We start from the raw sequence: 19,649 nt of genomic DNA on the forward strand, positions 1-19,649 counted from the left end.
ATATTCTAGAGTAAATCTTATGAACTGATGAAAAAAATGTATAATCCCTACCAGATGGGTTCAAAAGTCGCCAGATATCTGCAAGACCAAGATTTTTGCACATCCTGTGAAGTGTCAGTGTTGCTCTAGGGGGCTTACACACTTTTGCTTCACTATGATCAAGGACTGAGTCCATCAAAAGATTAAAGTCTCAATATTATGTCATGAGGGGTGCCAGCAGCTTGCAACATCCCATCAAGATCTATAAAAAAGCCCAGATCATCAGCGTTAGGTGTGTAAATATTAGCCAAAATCAGCCTTTGCCCCTGAATTTCTCCTAAAACAACAATGACTCTTCCTAATTTATCTTTAATATGTTTGAGACATTTGAATTGTAGATGCTTATTTATCATTGTAATGACTTCCCTGCTCTTACTTGAACCAGCACTAAAGAAAACATGTGGTGGACATGTCTTACCAAATTTTTCAGCTTCCTGTGGGGAAAGATGTGTTTCTTGAACAAACACAATATCATATTTCTTATGTTTAAGAAAAGAAATAACCTTCCTTCTTTTTATAGGGTGCCCCAACCCATTCACATTCCATGTGGAGAGAGACAACTTATTCATATTAACATTTGACATATTGATATAATAAAAAAAAATAAAAAAAATTGTGTGTCAAAAACAAGATTACACAGACCACATTCCCCATTAATGCAACAATCAAACCCCAAACTTCCCCCCGAAAAAAACAAACAGAAAAAAGAAAAACCTGCACATTAACCCCGCACACGACAGCGCCAACCGGTGTCAATCCCTCAAACTCAAAGAGTCCATGTACGCCTATGAGAACCCCTGTGACAACTTTGCCATCGGATTATTCAAGTCCGGTGTTTCTGCACAAATTTTGTGAGGCAAAATTACATAACAGAATATACTTTGTAAGACAGACCTCAGCCAACAGGCAGAATAACAGAAACAAAAATGTAGATTCATTCACAGAACTGTCTCGAAGGTTTGTTCCTCCACAAAATAAACTCCAGCTGATATAAAGCCATTCAGTTTCCTCGGACAGATAAACAATTGTTCAGTGAGCCGGCTGTTATGAGTGCAGCAGATGAGGTAATCATTCTACTGTCCCTTAAAAATACTCCACAAAAACAAACTCCAGCCAACAGGAGGCATAAGCACAAAGAACGAACAGATTTTTCCACAACTGTCCCAAAAGTAGTGTAATTCCACAAAACAAGCTCCAGCCGCTAGGCGGAGCCAGCATGAAAAACAAAACCGGCATACCTGTTCCTTGGATGATCAAGAGCCAAACTAACTCGGAGGCCATGCAAAAAAAAAAAAAAAAAAAAAAAACACCATAACTTACTCAGCCCGTCAACTTTATAAAAGACGTCCTTTATGTGAGCATGTAGATATTTTGCGGTCATCCATAGTGTCCATTCTCGATCTGGCCGGGAACTTCAGTGTAAAAAAAAAAAAAAACCTTCCGTCAATGCAAAAGTTTCTTGGAGTCATGCCACAAAACAAACTCCAGCTGCTAGGCGGAGCCAACGCAAAAAGAAACAAAAATGGCACCCAGCTTTCTCAGATAATAAAGTTCCTCAACCGCGAGGCAGTCCGCTAATATAAGAAACATCAAGTGGCTTACTCCAATGTATTTATGAATGAGAGTGCCTGTTTTGGACATGTAAATACTTTGCGACCATTCTTTGTTTCTATTCTCAGTTTGGCCGGGAACATCAATGCAAAAGCGATCTTCTGTTGGTGTAAGAGATTCTTGCATTTCCTGAACCGATCACGTTTCTCTCTTGTCGAATTCGCAAAGTCCGGGAACAAGAAAATATTATGGTCTTCCAAGAAAGCTTCCCTTTGCTCCTTACCTGGCGCAACACGAGATCTTTTTCGGATGATTTCAGAAATTTGGCCAGAATTGATCGGGGCCTGTCTCCCTCAGCAGATCTTTGAGCTGGGACTCTGTGAGCTCGCTCGATTTCCAGTTTATGGCCTGTTATGTCAAGCAGACTCGGGAAGAGCTCATCCAGGAATTTCACCATATCTCTGCTCTCTTCATGCCCAGGAATTCCAACAATTTGTATGTTATTCCTCCTGCTCATATTTTGAAATATTCCAGTTTTTCCTAAATTAATTCCAAATCTGTTTTGGATGTGCGGATTAGCGGATAATTCCCTTTCCGATGACTCAAGATAATCGATCCATTTTTCAACTTCTGTCACTCTTGTAAACAACTCAGAGAATTTTGTTTCCATCGCTGTAATCGATCAACGTATTACAGCGAGATCTTCCAAGTCAGCAACAACCTTCGTCAGCATCACCGAGATGTTGGACAGTTGACGCTGAATTTCATTGCCTGATGTACCATCCAAATCGAGTACCTGGCTCGCAGTCCCGTCAGAGGCCTCAGCTTGAACACGTAAGTGTCTTTTAATGTCTCCAGAGTCTGAGGATTTTTACTTCTTTGCCATTTTTACCTCAAAGAGCAAGTATGTAACTGGGTGTATCGAATTTCACCGGATTATAACATGAAAATAATTAAAAAACTAGCAAAGTTCACAAAGCTCGTGTCTCACACGTCTGCTTCTCGCATGGCTTCACGCGAACCCCCAGAAATGTACTCTTGACATTTTCTCAACCAACTTCTTGAAGTATCACCCTGGGATGCTTTTTTAACAGTATTGAAGGAGTTCCCATCTATATGCTGGGCACTTATTGGCTGCTTTTCTTTATTATTTTGTCCAAGTCATCAATTTCAAAAACCTTTTTTTTATTTATTAAATTTTAGATTCATAATGAAATAAATTAATATGGTGGCACAATTATATTTTTGTCTACAAAACTAATTTCAAACATTTAAGCATATTCCTTCAGATTAAAAGATTTTTATGATCATGGGAAACATTTCGGTCAAGTGTTTCAAAATTTTGACCGGTAGTGTATATCATATCGCACACCAAGAACACACTCAACGGGTTCAACTATTTCCCACTTTTCTCTGTAGTACTGTCATTTGGCCTCTGTGTTGAAGATGGTACAGGGATTATCCATGTTATCAAATACAGCTCAGACTTTGTGATTAATTTCTTCACTACCCAAAACTGATGAAAAATTTCTCAAAATTGTCTCTCTTGTATGACTTTGAATATCATTTACTAATTCCTCCACTGAAACAACTACATGCTGAACTGTACTGTTATCAACTCTAGATGCCTGTAACTGGGCAACAACAGATCCATGCATGTCCTGCAACTGTTTTTTATCTGCTGAAATTGGTGTCGACTCAGGCACTGCTGTATTGTGTTGTGAAGTCGAAGGTGTTGACTCAACTTCACTGACATTCGGCTCAAAAGTTGTTTCAGCATCTCCACTGTAGGACTCACCACATTTTGAACTGTCTCTATCACCATAAACGTGATTAAATATTTCTTAAAACCGGAATATGTGCCAAACACTGAAGAACATCCAAACTCTGCCCATCGTAAACGTAAGAGCTTTCCAGGGTAAAGTCCATGTAGTAGTTTCAAATGCCGACAAATCAGAGAGGAACTCCTGTTTTACAAATAAAACATGTAAACATGCTTTGACCCTACCTTTAATTAATTCTTTCCACTGAGAATCCTTGCCCTTAGTTCTCTGACTCTTGGTCTTTCTTTGGAGTTTCCTGCATCTATGTTGTACACAGCAGTTTGGATGAACATGTAGAAGTTTGTCAGACTTCCATGGTATGATATGCTGAACATAAAATGTGCCTTAAAGAGTTCATCAAATGCCCCCACAGATGTCTGAGCCTTGCATGGAATTGGTTTCATGTCCACGATGATGAAGAACCTCTGTATGCTCTATCTATTTTCTCCAACACAGAGCAGGAAAGGCTGTGCAGATCCAACTTTCTTCACAAATATTGGAATGCTGGTTCCCTTCTAGACAACACAAGAAAACCAGGCCAGTTAAATTGAATGCTAGTTGTGTTTTATAAATACAATGGCAAACATGTTACAGTAAGTTTATGGGGGAAAAGAAAGTACAATCGTCTTGGACTCAATCATGAAACAATTTGTTTGATTCAGACTTTTTCATTTATTGATTTCCTAATAAATTGAGAAGATTAAGACACACACCTTAAGAAATCTCACTAAATAGTCAGCTGCCTGAAGGGGGCTGATCTTTGCTGCCTTCTTGTGGCCTTTTGATGTTGGGGGCAGGAGATACAGGAGCAAAAGTAAGACAGATATGACACTGTCCCACCCTGTTGAGTCTAAAATTTAAGAACAAGAAAACAACTACCTGTCAAACCAATTGTTTTCACAATTTGTCTGACAACACATTTTGTTTACTCATTTTTGTTTACTTAATCATTTTTATAGTATTGTACTTTTGTCAAGTAATTGGACTGGACAAGTATTTAAATTGAGTGTTATGAAGCATAGGAACACTAAAACACCATTATGCCAGATAGCAACAAAGCTGTGATTGTCTTTGGTGCTTGTGCCCATGATTCCCTCATATGTTATTTGTTAAATCTTACCATCACAAGGTTCACGCTGAGCATCTTTGATAAGTTCTTCAATGTGGTGATTAGAGGACAATCCTTTGCTGTCATTGATTACTCTGTGTTTGAAGTAGGTTGACCACTTTGCCAGAAACTTTCCTGAGATCTCTTCTCCAAACAGTAGTGAAAATCCTGTTCAATCTTTAATGAGTAAATAAGACAAAAATAACAGCATAAAAATATGTCGCTTTTCAAACATAATGAAGTAGAGGGCAAAAAGTGCTATACAGACTAAGCTTTATACTTACAAGCCCAGGTGTGTCCAGGAATCTAGGGAACATGTCCAAGACATCTAATGACTTCTCAGGATTATGAAACATAGCCTGTCTGTTTTGAAAAGTTGCCTTCATTTTCTCATTAACCACACTCTCATCTGAACTGTGTTTCATAACTGATATTGCCTCTCTGCACTCATCGCCGGTCAGCTGTTCTGTGGTTGAAAATGGTTCTCTCTCTGAGAGTGGGCCACTGCTGGTTTCAGGTGACTCGGACTGTTTTTTTCACCAAAAGCAGTACTTCTCTGCACAGTCTTTAAACGCCAAGCCAGGTAACCAGAGCCATTTGATGCATCATAGAAATGCTCCTGAAAATACAATTAGAAAAGAAAAAAAGATTGCCCCAATTAACACAAAAACATGAAGGCATATCCACATATTTAATTTACAAAAGTGAACCTGTTAAATTAATTTTGCATAACTGTATAATCTGAAAGAATCACTTACATATCCATTTTTAGAGTATGAGTCCAAGTAAGGAAATAAAGTGACAATACCAAGTGCATATTTGGCCCGCACAGTTTGCGGAGGTGTTCTTCTGTTTTGGGTCACGGAGCAGGAGCAATGGTAAACAAAGATAATTGGGGCAAGGAAGAAAAACTTTGAACATGAATCAGTCTAAAAGGATACTTTTTTTCTTAATTTTAACTCAGATCCTATTCATAATCATTTATATTAAAATTCTTACCTATGTACTTCAATCATGTCCGCAACAAGCATGCTAACTAACTGTCTGCGGGTGCTGTCTGACAAGGTTTTAGTTTTATCGTATTCAAGCACTATTTTGTCTCCACCGGGTTTTGACTTGAGGACCATGTTGACCATGTGTAACATGAAGAAACAAACAACTGTAGATTAAACACACATTTACATATACTTAAGCAGAAATGTATGAAAGGCCATGCTGTATTGTGAATATAGTCACAGCTGAAGAGTGTTGTTGGGCACAAAATGCAGCAGAGTACCTGCAACCCTCCAGTTATGACTATATTCATAATATGGCACAGCCTTCCAGGGTTTTTCCTGCATAGAGGATTATGAGGCGGCCGCCTTCGTCAAATTTCGTGCTGCCTCCGACTGTCAATGAAACTTAGGCAGGCAGTCACGTGCACAGATAGACCCCAAGTGGTGCTTAAGCACCCGCCCTCTTTCACTAGATAAGTGCCCTTTTTGCAAGTAATTTCTTATTTTTTTATTTATATTTTAGTTTTTACTTAAATTTGCCCCTTGGCATCAATTCTTAATTAAAAGTGTGCCCGACATCTGCATTTAAGTTGTAATTCTGCGAGACCACACGATCCCCTGCCCCTCCCCCTCTTTGACATTCTTTGTCACAGCCTCCACACAGTTAACGCACACAGAACAAGCATCCTGAGGAGCAACATCGAAGTCTACCTGACCAGCCTTCATTTGTGACAGCCAGGTAAGGATAATGTTTGCCCTAAACTTCGACATTGTTTGCCACTGCTGTGAAATTAAACCACTATAAAAAAACCTCCATAGAGCCAGCAGAACTTAGGCAATAGCCCTCCATTAAGCTTAACAACAAGCAAGCTAATCAGGCATTGGCTCAACATAGCATCATGCAGGGTCGAAAATGCCCCCAAAATTTAATATTTGAATTGCTCCTGTTTGAGTTGTTTTTTTATATAGATAACCTAACATAGTCAATCCTCTGTGGTCACCGGAGGAACCGGCGCGATCACCTGACTGTTTCCCTGATAACAGCAGATAGAAATACTCCGTCATTTTGGTCATTCAGATAAGAGTAAGACATCATTCGAAACTATAAAGGGTTTACTTTTATTTATGTACACTCACAATAACAGCAAAACGTTGTGGTTTTGAAAAATAAAGAAATCATACAGGATGCATTTTCTGCCATCTCGTTCTCCGTGAACTTCTGTCTGGAGCGCGTCATGAAAACTCAGTGTATACTTGCCTCATAGACATAAGAAATATGTCTATAGAAAGCTTGAATTGTCTACTTTTAAATGAAACAATTTACAACGAACTAATGAAACAAATATTCTCTGATTGTGTAATCCATATGAAACCAACGAGAGGTACAGTCTTTCCCATCTGAGCTCATTAGAGTTTTTGGAAGAAGACACGCTGTGAATTTACCTCAGAAGAAGAGCGTGATCCGATATGGCCTTTCTAACACAAAAAGTGTCTCACAAAAGTTAATTTTGTGAGCGAAAACTGGAGTCTACAAAATCTATTATGTGTTTCATGGCCTTATTTCAGTGAATTAAAAATTACTAATCATGCATAATCTTGATTTTCTCAAAAATGCAAACAAGTACATCTCATGTTTGGAGGCTCTTATGTTACAACACTGCTGAGGAAGTGATGCAGTTTATTTATTAATTTTGTTAATTATTCATGCTTGCCATGATGACTACAATCATGTCAACTGTATCTAGGCAACATTTTGTATTGTTATCTCAAAGCAAGTTTTGGCATTTGGAACCAAGGTAGCCTTTTTTATCAAAAGAAAAAACTCTCCAAACAAGTGATCTGAGGGTTTTACTGAACCTAAGAACTACTTATATTTGTAAATGCCACAATAAACCAGAAACATAATTACATAGAATAAGTAACAAGTAATAAGATCCAGCACTGTTTCAGTTGTGTGCATGGTAAATCAAGACCTGTCACTCTAAGCCAGGGAACCTTTTTTAACTAAGGAGCCAATTTTTTCAATTTTTGGTTGATGCATTTTTTCGAAAGAGCCATACCACAAACGAATAATTTACTATTTTCAAAAACAACGTTTTTCAATAAAATAAAATGTTTATATTGCCCATAGACTACTCAAAAACAAACAAATATGCAAAAATTAAGAGGTAACATGTTGCAGTATGGAACTGGGTACACGTGTTTGTGCGGGTCTCCATAAAATTACTTCATTTTACAAGTGTTCATGAAACATTTTACTTCCCTTTTGGGCTGGGCAATATGTAAAAAATATTTTAATGATAAACGCATTTAAAATATCGCGATATCCGCTTATATGGTCAACCCCTAAGGTCAGTGAATATTTTTGCTTTATTTATTTTGCTTTAAAAATTAAATTAATTTATTGAAGCACGAAAAACTTACACAAAAGACATTTCTAAATTCAAAGTGCACTTTAAACGAAACTAAAAAAGCAATTAAAATAACGAAGTGATTAAAAACTCATATATAACCACCTCCCCAAATCCAAACATTTGCCATCACGTAAGGATCCGTCAATGACAACAGATGGAAAATTACTAATAGCCTAGATTAAGAACTAAAGACAATTATAAATGTAAAGATAATTATAATAATCATCATAATAAATAAGCCTAATAAATTCCCTTGTGTTCCAAAATAATTCTGCCAAATGTGTGTTCTTATCGAGTTTGTATTTGTATTGTGTTTTGGTAACACAGTTAATACTGCCTTAAGAAAAGAAAATAGAACAAAATTTTTGGTTCAAGATGAACGTGTCTTGTATTACTTTATGATTTAATCACTTTCGTCTTTGTTTCTTTAATACAAAGATCCCTGTATATATTACTGAACCTGCAGAGTTGCGTTCACAATGTGTAAGAGCGAACTGCTCCATGGAAATAAAGCAAACTAAACTCACAGCACCTCACGAGATGATCGGAGATCATTTGCAGCATTCTCATAGATTACATTATTCTTCCAAACAGTTTTCAGTTGAATGAAACAGAGAAAAAGGAGTGATAACTCTTTACATGTGCTTGCTCCATGAGACAGGGTCCCGTTGCACGCCTCTGAAAAAACAGCGAATCAGACATGAGCACTGATGGCTTTTCTTTTGTCTGTTCTTAAAAATATAATAAAGTGTATTTCTTCAAGTGCATCTTTTTGACTAACAGCATTTCTTGTCATGTGTCACTCCGAAACGTCTTACAGGTCACCCACCTGTTGTGGGTAGATGAGCAAAATGACTCGCGCATGAAATACATTTGGACAAGGAGCTAACAAACTGGATTGAGCCTTGTTTCATTTTGCAGGTGGCGGGTGCTATATCACACCTTGGGTGCACATAAAAAATAACGAACGTTCATAAAAAACAGATAAGATCAATAGTTATTGGGAAACAAGGCCCAGAACTCTATGCATGTGCGTGTCTAGGAGAAGTACTTTCATTGCACTCGTGAATAGCCACTTGTGGCTCACGAGCCATAGGTTCCCGACCCCTGATCTAAGCGATCAGTCCAATCCAAGCTGTAAAACAGTGGCCGATTGGTCTCTACACATCATCCCTTCCCACCATACCCACCCACATACCTGAGATCAGAGATGATCTTATTATCAGTTTAAGAGGTTAATCAAGTTTGCAGTTTGTTAACTATAAATGAACACATAGCTGTTATGTTGTATTTAATTAATTTAATGTTGAACAGGTTAGCTTTTTTAATTAAATATGCTATAATTTGATAATTGTCATTTTCTTCAATCATCTAATTATTAGAACACCTAAAATATGTTGCTTGTAAGTGTTTGCTTCAGCCAGTGGAAGGCATGGTACAAGTGTATGTGTGCACATGATCAGGATGGTACCACCTCTGCCTCATTTTGAGCCAGGAAAATCTCTTAGTTCCTTTTTGCTTTTATAAAATGGTTAATACATAACAAAAATATTAAGGACAGAAAAGTTTTTTTCTTTTTTGCCATCCTTCCGCTAGAATATATATAGTCCCTGACAGTAAATGCTATGCAACAAGAACAGTTAGCTATAAAGCACAGATATTGACCAATCAGCATTCAAGACAAGAACTATCCATTTTTTGATTCCATTTACATAACACATTTTTAACTGTTTGTTTAACAGTACAGTCATCTGTCAGCCTTGCTTTCTTTCTTGGGGGATTGTCAATAATCAATGTTGATGCATTAGATGAACACGATGATTCTGAAGACATAGAGACATCAGACAGGTCTAGATTTTTGGACAAAACAAATACAGTTGAGGTCAACATTCCCAATACTGCTAAATGCAGTGGCCTTGCATTCTTTTTATTATTATCTTGTTATAGCATAATAGTGCACTTGGACACACCATCATCCAAACAGGCTCTGAGAGTGACATTGCCTTGCAGCAGGAGTTCATTGAGTATGTCAGCATCAACTTCAGTCCCTGTTGAATCCTTGTAAGTCACAGCTACATGAAGTGGCACGCAAATTTTTTAGCAGCTGTGTTAGGATAAGAATAATTTCAGAGAAGATTTTTAATGTTTATGTAGTCAATAACTATTTAAAATTAATTTAATACATTACAATGCACATAACAAGCTCATGCCTATAACTTGTATAAGTTACAACAACAGCCTCCAAACCTTCCTGGTGAAACTGATGATAGTTATATATTCTCCATCAGTCTCAGACACCTTTACATACTTCTGGGCTTCTCTGCAAACCACCTTCACTAACATGTTTACTGAAAATTTCAGAAATGTAACAGTTTTCAAAAAAAAAAAAAAAAAAAAAAAAAAACAGTACTTGATTAAGCACAGCTATGAATAATGACAACCCCACTAATTTCGCCCCAAACATGCAATAATTTCACTCTACTTTATATATTTGCCCTTATTTCAAATGTATCTGTAAAATAAACTAAAAAAATCTTATTAAATATCTCAGCAGTTCTTACAACCATAGGCGGCACAATGTGGCATTTTCGATGAAAATTCAGTGGTTTGTCTGAGTGATGAGCAGCATCTGAAATGTTGACCGTTCCAAGATGGCACGTTGATGTGTCTGGATCAGTCGAATGAGGATTTTTAATGGAAACTTTAACTCCACTATCATTAGTTGTTTTATCTGAGTGTCTTTGAATCTAGAATTCTGCCCATTTTGATTTTTTGAATTACCCATGTCTCAATGCCACTGCTCCGGGGAGGCGACTGTACAATGCATCCGGAAAGTATTCACAGCGCTTCACTTTTTCCACATTTTGTTATGTTACAGCCTTATTCCAAAATGGATTCAATTCATTATTTTCCTCAAAATTCTACAAACAATACCCCATAATGACAATGTGAAAGAAGTTTGTTTTAAATCTTTGCAAATTTATTAAAAATAAAAAATGAAAAAAATCACGTGTACATAAGTATTCACAGCCTTTGCCATGACACTCAAAATTGAGCTCAGGTGCATCCTGTTTCCACTGATCATCCTTGAGATTTTTCTACAACTTGATTGGAGTCCAGTTGTGGTAAATTCAGTTGATTGGACATGATTTGGAAAGGCACACACCTGTCTATATAAGGTCGCACAGTTAACAGTGCATGTCAGAGCACAAACCAAGCCATGAAGTCCAAGGAATTGTCTGTAGACCTCCGAGACAGGATTGTATCGAGGCACAGATCTGGGGAAGGGTACAGAAAAATTTCTGCAGCATTGAAGGTCCCAATGAGCACAGTGGCCTCCATCATCTGTAAATGGAAGAAGTTTGGAACCACCAGGACTCTTCCTAGAGCTGGCCGCCCGGCCAAACTGAGCGATCAGGGGAGAAGGGCCTTAGTCAGGGAGGTGACCAAGAACCCGATGGTCACTCTGACAGAGCTCCAGCATTTCTCTGTGGAGAGAGGAGAACCTTCCAGAAGAACAACCATCTCTGCAGCACTCCACCAATCAGGCCTGTATGGTAGTGTGGCCAGACGGAAGCCACTCCTCAGTAAAAGGCACATGACAGCCCGCCTGGAGTTTGCCAAAAGGCACCTGAAGGACTCTCAGACCATGAGAAACAAAGATTGAACTCTTTGGCCTGAATGGCAAGCGTCATGTCTGGAGGAAACCAGGCACCGCTCATCATCTGGCCAATACCATCCCTACAGTGAAGCATGGTGGTGGCAGCATCATGCTGTGGGGATGTTTTTCAATGGCAGGAACTGGGAGACTAGTCAGGATCGAGGGAAAGATGAATGCAGCAATGTACAGAGACATCCTTGATGAAAACCTGCTCCAGAGCGCTCTGGACCTCAGACTGGGGCGAAGGTTCATCTTCCAACAGGGCAACGACCCTAAGCACACAGCCAAGATAACAAAGGAGTGGCTCTGGGACAACTCTGTGAATGTCCTTGAGTGGCCCAGGCAGAGTCCAGACTTGAACCCGATTGAACATCTCTGGAGAGATCTGAAAAAGCTTGTAGCATCATACTCAAAAATACTTGAGGCTGTAATTGGTGCCAAAGGTGCTTCAACAAAGTATTGAGCAAAGGCTGTGAATACTTATGTACATGTGATTTTTTTTGTTTTTTATTTTAATAAATTTGCAAAGATTTCAAACAAACTTCTTTCACATTGTCCTTATGGGGTATTGTTTGTAAAACTTTGAGAAAAATAACGAATTTAATCCATTTTGGAATAAGGCTGTAACATAACAAAATGTGGAAAAAGTGAAGCGCTGTGAATACTTTCCGGATGCACTGTATTTCACCCCTCTCCGTGTTGTATAGCTCGTTTAAAACACTTAAGCAGTAGCTATATTAACACTACACTTTGTTTATGTATCGAACAACACACCATGTCCATAAACTTTACAAGAAACTTCCAAATGTGTGAGAGACACCCTGAATGTCCACGAGAGAGAGTGGAACTACGGGTTCAGTTTCAACCCCTCTCCTGCCAAAAAAAAAAGATTCACAATATCTCTATATATGACTGTGTTGGTACATCCCTACAAAATTTAGTGGGAAATGGGCATGAAAGGTTTTGAGGAGAATATACCACTATGTATATGCTCTTTAGTTACGTTTGAAAAAGTTTTGACAAACCAGCTCTTTTCACACGAGGATGACTCGTGGCGCCATTAATCCTAAATCCAACTGTATTTAGTGATGGTAGTGAAGATTGAAAATATAAATACAAATAAAAAAATAACATATTATATATATATATATATATATATATATATATATATATATATATATATATATATATAAACAAATAAAGCAAATAATGAAGCTAAATCATAGCAATTATCTAACCATGTAGAAATTACCTCTGAAAATTTTGCCTCACTTCACTCGGAATTTTCTTTCTTCCAGCTTGCCTCTCCACTAAAGTTGTAACTACCAGTCTTATGTAAATAAAAATAACATGAAAATCATATTACATAAATACGTTAATTTTATTAACGTTTATCAAACTGATATGTTTAAATAATACAAAAATAACTTGAAGTTTACTTACCTTGCTTCACTTCACGGAGAAATTGTGAAGTAATAACATGGCGGCTGTACAGACAAGAACTAAACTGAAAAGTGGGCGTGACAGTGTATGCAGGCAATTACATCTGAACAACACTAATTACCAAAAACACCAACACTCACAAGTGTTAAAACTACTCTGAATTTCAACACTCACAAGTAACACCTAGAAATTAACACTCATGCTTTTGCTGTGTATGGTTTTGACGTGAAATATTAGAGGGACAGTAATATTTTAAGCACGTATTAGCATCAGTAATAACATCCCTTATGTTTTAATGAGGCAGTAGATGGGATGTGTTGTGTTTATTGAACATTAACAACTGATGTTTTTGTAAAGTGAAGCAGCAAGTAGGCAGGAACTTTAACATTTATTAAGTGTCAAAGTTATCATGAAGAGTCCTTGACACATGTAAAAACTGTACAGTTTCCATTGATCTGAATGACGTATTGATAATCAAGTCACCAATAAAGACATATCTATCTATAAATACTCAATACTAATCATAAAACACATGTGGATGTACAAAAAAATGTCATAAAACCAAAACATTATGTTCATTCAGCTTATCATTATATTCATGATATTCGGCAGTATGAAATGACACATTTTAATGCATAAGCTAAATCAAGCATCACATCATTCAACAGCTAATGTACACATAATGAAACATACATTCCCATGGCGAAAACCAAGACATAATTTTGTTAAACTGTTTGATGGACATGAATGAAAGCCTTATTTGTTGTAGGTTTTCGTCAAAAGCTGCAAGGTGATACTGAAAGGCAAGGCTTTATGCAGAACAACGTTTTGAGCTAAACCTAACCTAACATGTCACATACAATGAGTTAAATCAGACCTTTGTGACTGCAGACTTTTATAGTGGGGAAGTCATTCAGAATAAATATAGAACAGAAAGTAATGGATTTTCACTCTTTAAAAAATAAAGCATATCATTCAAGCCCACGACATGTAAATTCATGTTGTCATTACTAAACGTATTCATAAAACATCATAAGAAATATGTGCATTATTACTGAATTCTGATAGGTTATATTATTCTGAGTTAATCACACCACTGGTTAGGTGTATCAGCCCATCTCATACAAAACAATTCTCACATCCCATGTTTTTTTTTCTGTATTTACATTGTGCTGAATTTATCTTGTTAATTATCTATAGCCACAAAATAATTAACGTAAGTGAAGGGTACTTCAAAAGAAGAACACAACCATTATAGTTTAAGTAATTAAAAAAAGTCATAAACATTTGAGACTCTCTGACCAGCACTGCAGTTTGTACAGTAAGACACTGAAACATTTCAATCAAACAAATGTCACCAAAATTAAAAAGACTACCAGCATGCTCTAGACTGCCAAATCATCTGCTAGTATTCTCATGATTGAGTGAGCCAGTCTCAGTGTATTGATAGTCCTCAAGTGAGCACAATACAGCAGCACCTGATCACATTAGCTGGGTTTACATCCACATATTTTATGTGAACTTTGGATCTTGGATAAAAATGCTGGATGAAAACACCAAGATACAAATACAATCTCGAAAATGCGCATATACTGTCACTTGAGGTGGATAATTCTTTATTCAATAAGAAGACATGCGCATAAACAATGATAAATTCCTAGATGTGCATCAAATATGTAATGTAAAAATAAATAATTCACACATAACTGGACTAACCAGCGGATCAGTATCATCGTATGGCATCTCAAATATTGTTGTAGTTATTGTGAAATGTTGGACACAAAGCCTGTCATCAAAATGATGGTCTACTCTTACCTCCCAGAACTGCAAGTAATTCATTACATTGAACAAAAGCGCCACAGTGGCTTCAAAAGTGGCTACAACATCCAATTTGTGCCAATATTCCCGGAAGTGAAAATTCTGTTCTCTTGAACACATGGGACGTAAACGCTGCTTTATTTGCTAATTGTTTTTGCAATATTTAGATTTTTTGCATAAATTACCTGTTACTTGGATGGAATTCATTAATAACTGCTACATGAACTGCTGCTGAAACAATGACTGTATCAATGACAGCGCAGACTCTTATGTTGGTAGAGCATTATGCTAGTAAGTCCAATGCTATTGGTTCGATTTCAAGAAACATACAAACTGATCAAATGTGACCTTGAACACACTAGTTGCTTGCACTAGTTGCTTTGGATAAAAGCCAAATGGATAAATGTAAATTATTCTGTGATGGCTAAGCAATCTGTCCAAAATCCTACAACAGCACAATACTGTGCTGGTGACCTTTGATCGCATAGTACACCTTTGAGATGCCCTGGATCGCTCTATCCACAGACATGGCACTGTGACTTCTGCAATGGACCAATTTGCCATAAGTCTCATTGGCACTACAAGACAACTGATATGAATGTTATGAACAGTTGTTGATGGACCCATGATATGAATCTATCAACAGCTATTCTTCAGGGTCCATTATTACATGAGTAATGCACTCTCTGAACAGTAATGTAAAAAAAAAAAGTCTTAGGCCAAGTGAAAATGGTTACAATATATGCCATTTGACAAAGAAACTATAACATCTTATAAAACATTTCTGGAAAACAAATGAAATGATCTTTTATTATGTTCACTTGTATTTAGCTTATGTTATATAACTGATTAGATAAATAGTTAAAAAAATGTTTTTTTCTTGGGTGGCCTCAGACTTCAGCACATTACTGAATGTTAGGGGTGTGATGATACACTTAGCTCACGAGACGAGACGATACACGATACTGGGTTCACGAGAACGAGACGAGACAATATTTTAACACTATATACACTACAGGTCAAAAGTTTTGAAACACTTACTCATTCTTTATTATTATTATTTTTTTTTTTTTCATATTTTAGAATAATAGTAAAGTCATCAAAACTATGGAATAACATTACTGTGGAACTATGGGAATTATGTTGTGACTAAACAAAATCTAATATAAATCAAAACTGTGTTATATTTTAGCATCTTCAAAGTACTCACCCTTTGTCTAGAATTTGCAGACATGAACTCTTGACATTTTCTCAACTTCTTGAGGTATCACCCTGGGATGCTTTTTAAACAGTATTGAAGGAGTTCCCATCTATATGCTGGGCACTAATTGGCTGCTTTTCTTTATTATTTGGTCCAAGTCATCAATTTCAAAAACTTTTTTTAAAAATAAATTTTAGTTTTATAATGAAATAAATTAATATGGTGACACAATTATATTTTTGTCTACAAAACTAATTTCAAACATTTAAGCATACACCTTCAGATCAAAAGATTTTTAAGATCATGAGAAACATTTCAGGCAAGTGTTTCAAAACGTTTGACCAGTAGTGTATATGACTGGAAAAATAGTCTTTTATTCTACTGAAAGTCACAAAATGCAAAACAATGCAGGTGCATTTTGAAATGTTTTAACTAATCATCTTGTAATGAATGTCAATTCAGTTCTACTTTTTGAGTATGAATTATCATATGCAGTAAAAGACAGAACAATATGCAAGAACTGTAAAAGGTTTTGCCACAAACTCAACTGACGGGCTTCTCTCCTGTATGATTTCACATGAGTCTCTTCAGACCTGGTTGATTTTAGTTGAGAGCTGCGGTGGTTCTGTAGGTGACTTTGCATAGTGCTTGTGTTAGCCGCGGTGTACGGCACTATTTTCTTACAGTGCTTACATATTGGCTGTGTCTCGTTTGGAAGGCTGTGTCCTCCGGATGTCGCATTTTTCGGCCGCATATGTCATCAGAGGCTGTCTCGTTTAATTTTTTATTTTATTTTATGTTTTTATTGGGAATACAAAAAAGGTTAACAATTGTATAAATATAAGTGCATATACATAAAAGGCATTGACAATACATAAAATATAAGAAAAAGACAAAAAAAAAAAAAAATGAAACTACAGCCTCGATGATGTATGCGGCCGACAAATGCGACCTCCGGAGGACGCAGCCTTCCAAACGAGACACAGCCTTTGTTCATGTCTTGTCTGTCACTCTGTCGCCGTTTATTGTTTCCACCGGGTACCTAAAATGCTGCCACACAAATGATTTATAAGTGGCGGGGGCATCTTCTATGCTAATTTCACCCTCACACTCCGTCATGATGATATCGTGAGACAGCTTTTCACCTCAACGAGAAATATCGTCACGTTTTAATATCGCGGGATCTCGTGGCACGAGATCTCGTCACACCCCTACTGTATGTACAAAACAAATTGGCTGAATATTTGCTATTAATTACAATAATAAATAGTATTTAGAGTAGCATGTAGACATAAAAAAGGAAACTTCAAAATCATATGAATGGTTTCACTGTGCTTATTACAGATACAGTAATACAATTGAATATAAACCCCTTTGGAGGCAAATTAAAAAAACTACTTTACCTTTAACAGTCATACAAACATCTACACTGATCAGCCACAACATTAAAACCACCCACCTAATATTGTGTAGGTCTTCCTCGTGCCGCCAAAACAGCGCTAACCCGCATCTCAGAATACCATTCTGAGATGCTATTCCTCTTGCCACAGATAACTACTCTGGTAACTCAGATAACCTGAGTAGACTCTGTCAATTTGAACCAGTCTGGCCATTCTCTGTACACCTTTCTCATCAACAGGGCATTTCCGTCCACAAAACTGCCACTCACTATATGTTTTTTGTTTTTGGCACCATTCTGAGTAAATTCTAGAGACTGTTGTGAAAATCCCAGGAGATCAGCAGATACAGAAATACTCAAACCAGCCCGTCTGGCACCAACAACCATTCCATGGTCCAACTCACTGAGATCACATTTTTCCCCCATTCTGACGGTTGATGTGAACATTAACTGAAGCTCCTGACCCATATCTCATGATTTTATGCACTGCACCGCTGACACATGATTGGCTGATTAGATAATTGCATGGATGATTGTTGGTGCCAGATTGGGATGGTTTGAGTATTTCTGTAAATGCTGATCTCCTGGGATTTTGCCAGAATGGTGCCAAAAACAAAAAACATCCAGTGAGTGGCAGTTCTGTGGATGGAAATGCCTTGTTGATGACAGAGGTCAACAGAGAATGGCCAGACTGTTTCAAACTGACACAATCTATGGTAACTCAGATAACCACTCTGTACAATTGTGGTGAGAAGAATAGCATCTCAGAATGCTATTCTGAGATGCGGGTTGGCATTGTTTTGGCAGCATGAGGGGGACCTACACAATATTAGGCAGGTGGTTTTAATGTTGTGGCTGATCGGTGTATATTCACCATATGAGTTCAGGCAATATAAAACATTGAGTAGAGCATGATACACATTTGTGACACGTCTACAATGCTGGAATATTAACTAATGCTTAACTAAGACTAAGAATAATCATATTGGCAAACATTGTTTTCCCCGAACTGATGAAATCACCTCTGCGAATGAGAAAGTGAGACCCTGTTTCGAAGAACTGGTAATTAATATTGTGTATAACTCACATTCCTTGTCCTGTATTTTTGGTGTAGTGTGTGGTACACTTTTAAAATGACACGTGAATCTCCTCATGCAAATGATCTTCACGATCAGCCTGTAGACACGAGGGAGACCGTGGAGTGAATAGCTTTTGATCATCCAGAACTATACAGAACACTTGAGATAGACATCCATTTTCAAAGCAGGCCATCAAGCACCTTATGTCGGTCAGTTCTGCTGAATATTGCCTTCAGATTCCACAAGGCAAAATAAAAGTCAAGATAAAGTAACGGCGAATGATACAGTATAAATATGGGCAGGTAGAAGCACATCTGAATCATGATTGTCAGTCAGTAGCTCATTTCTGAAGTGGAGGGATGTTTTTTTTTTTTTTACAGTGAATAAATAGTCATTTTAAGTCCAGTACTGGGAGTATTCAGACACTAAGTGAACTACTTTTTGCCATTTTTAATACTGTTATCTTATCAAAGTTCTGCCAGAATGGAGATTGTCCTGATTTGGTGATCTGGAATTCAACATCGGACTGTGGCGTTTCATCAAAGAGCATGTAGCGTCCATGAGTCCATTGGTCTGGCGGGAATGATGGGTAATATACACCTGATCTGACTCACACCTGCTCAACACAAACACAGCAGTTTAAGAAACAACAAAAATATAGACAATAAGAAAAACCCTGTCAATGTTAAATGCAAAACAATCAATGCACAGCTAGAATGAATCATGCTTTACAGCAGACAGGACATCCTTTACACAAATTTACCATGGTAACCGTTCAATTGATCATGGTACTGAAAAAGCATAAATGAATATGGTATCACCTTTAAAGAAAATGACAAAAAAATTCTGAAAGCATCTTGATTTATTTTTTTGATGACAGTGGTGGTTTATACCAAGATAGCACAGTTTAATTAGCACAACATTAACTGTGGTAAGTATGGTATTTTGGCAGAATTTACCATGGTAATTTTTTGTTATGGACAATTCGTACATGACCAGATATAGTCATGACAAAATTAAAAGCAGACACACTACATTCAATCATACTATGATTCTAAGCAATTCGAAATATTTTTCCCAACTATGCTACAAGCCAAACCAATATCAATTTAGGCAAT

At 37.1% G+C, this 19,649-nt stretch overlaps 1 protein-coding gene across 1 annotated transcript in view; it reads right to left on the reverse strand.

The window, feature by feature from the left end:
- Nucleotides 1-18,281: 18,281 nt before the first annotated feature.
- LOC127413425 (spermatogenesis-associated protein 13-like) overlaps nucleotides 18,282-19,649 on the reverse strand; it is a 92,814-nt gene continuing 91,446 nt past the window's right edge. The window contains 2 exon segments of the mRNA XM_051650572.1: nucleotides 18,282-19,096; nucleotides 19,098-19,147. Coding sequence (XP_051506532.1) covers nucleotides 18,950-19,096; nucleotides 19,098-19,147 — 197 coding nt within the window. The 3' untranslated portion in view covers nucleotides 18,282-18,949.

The sequence above is a fragment of the Myxocyprinus asiaticus genome, chromosome 22 (assembly GCF_019703515.2).
Source record: "Myxocyprinus asiaticus isolate MX2 ecotype Aquarium Trade chromosome 22, UBuf_Myxa_2, whole genome shotgun sequence".
Taxonomy (NCBI): Eukaryota; Metazoa; Chordata; class Actinopteri; order Cypriniformes; family Catostomidae; genus Myxocyprinus; species Myxocyprinus asiaticus.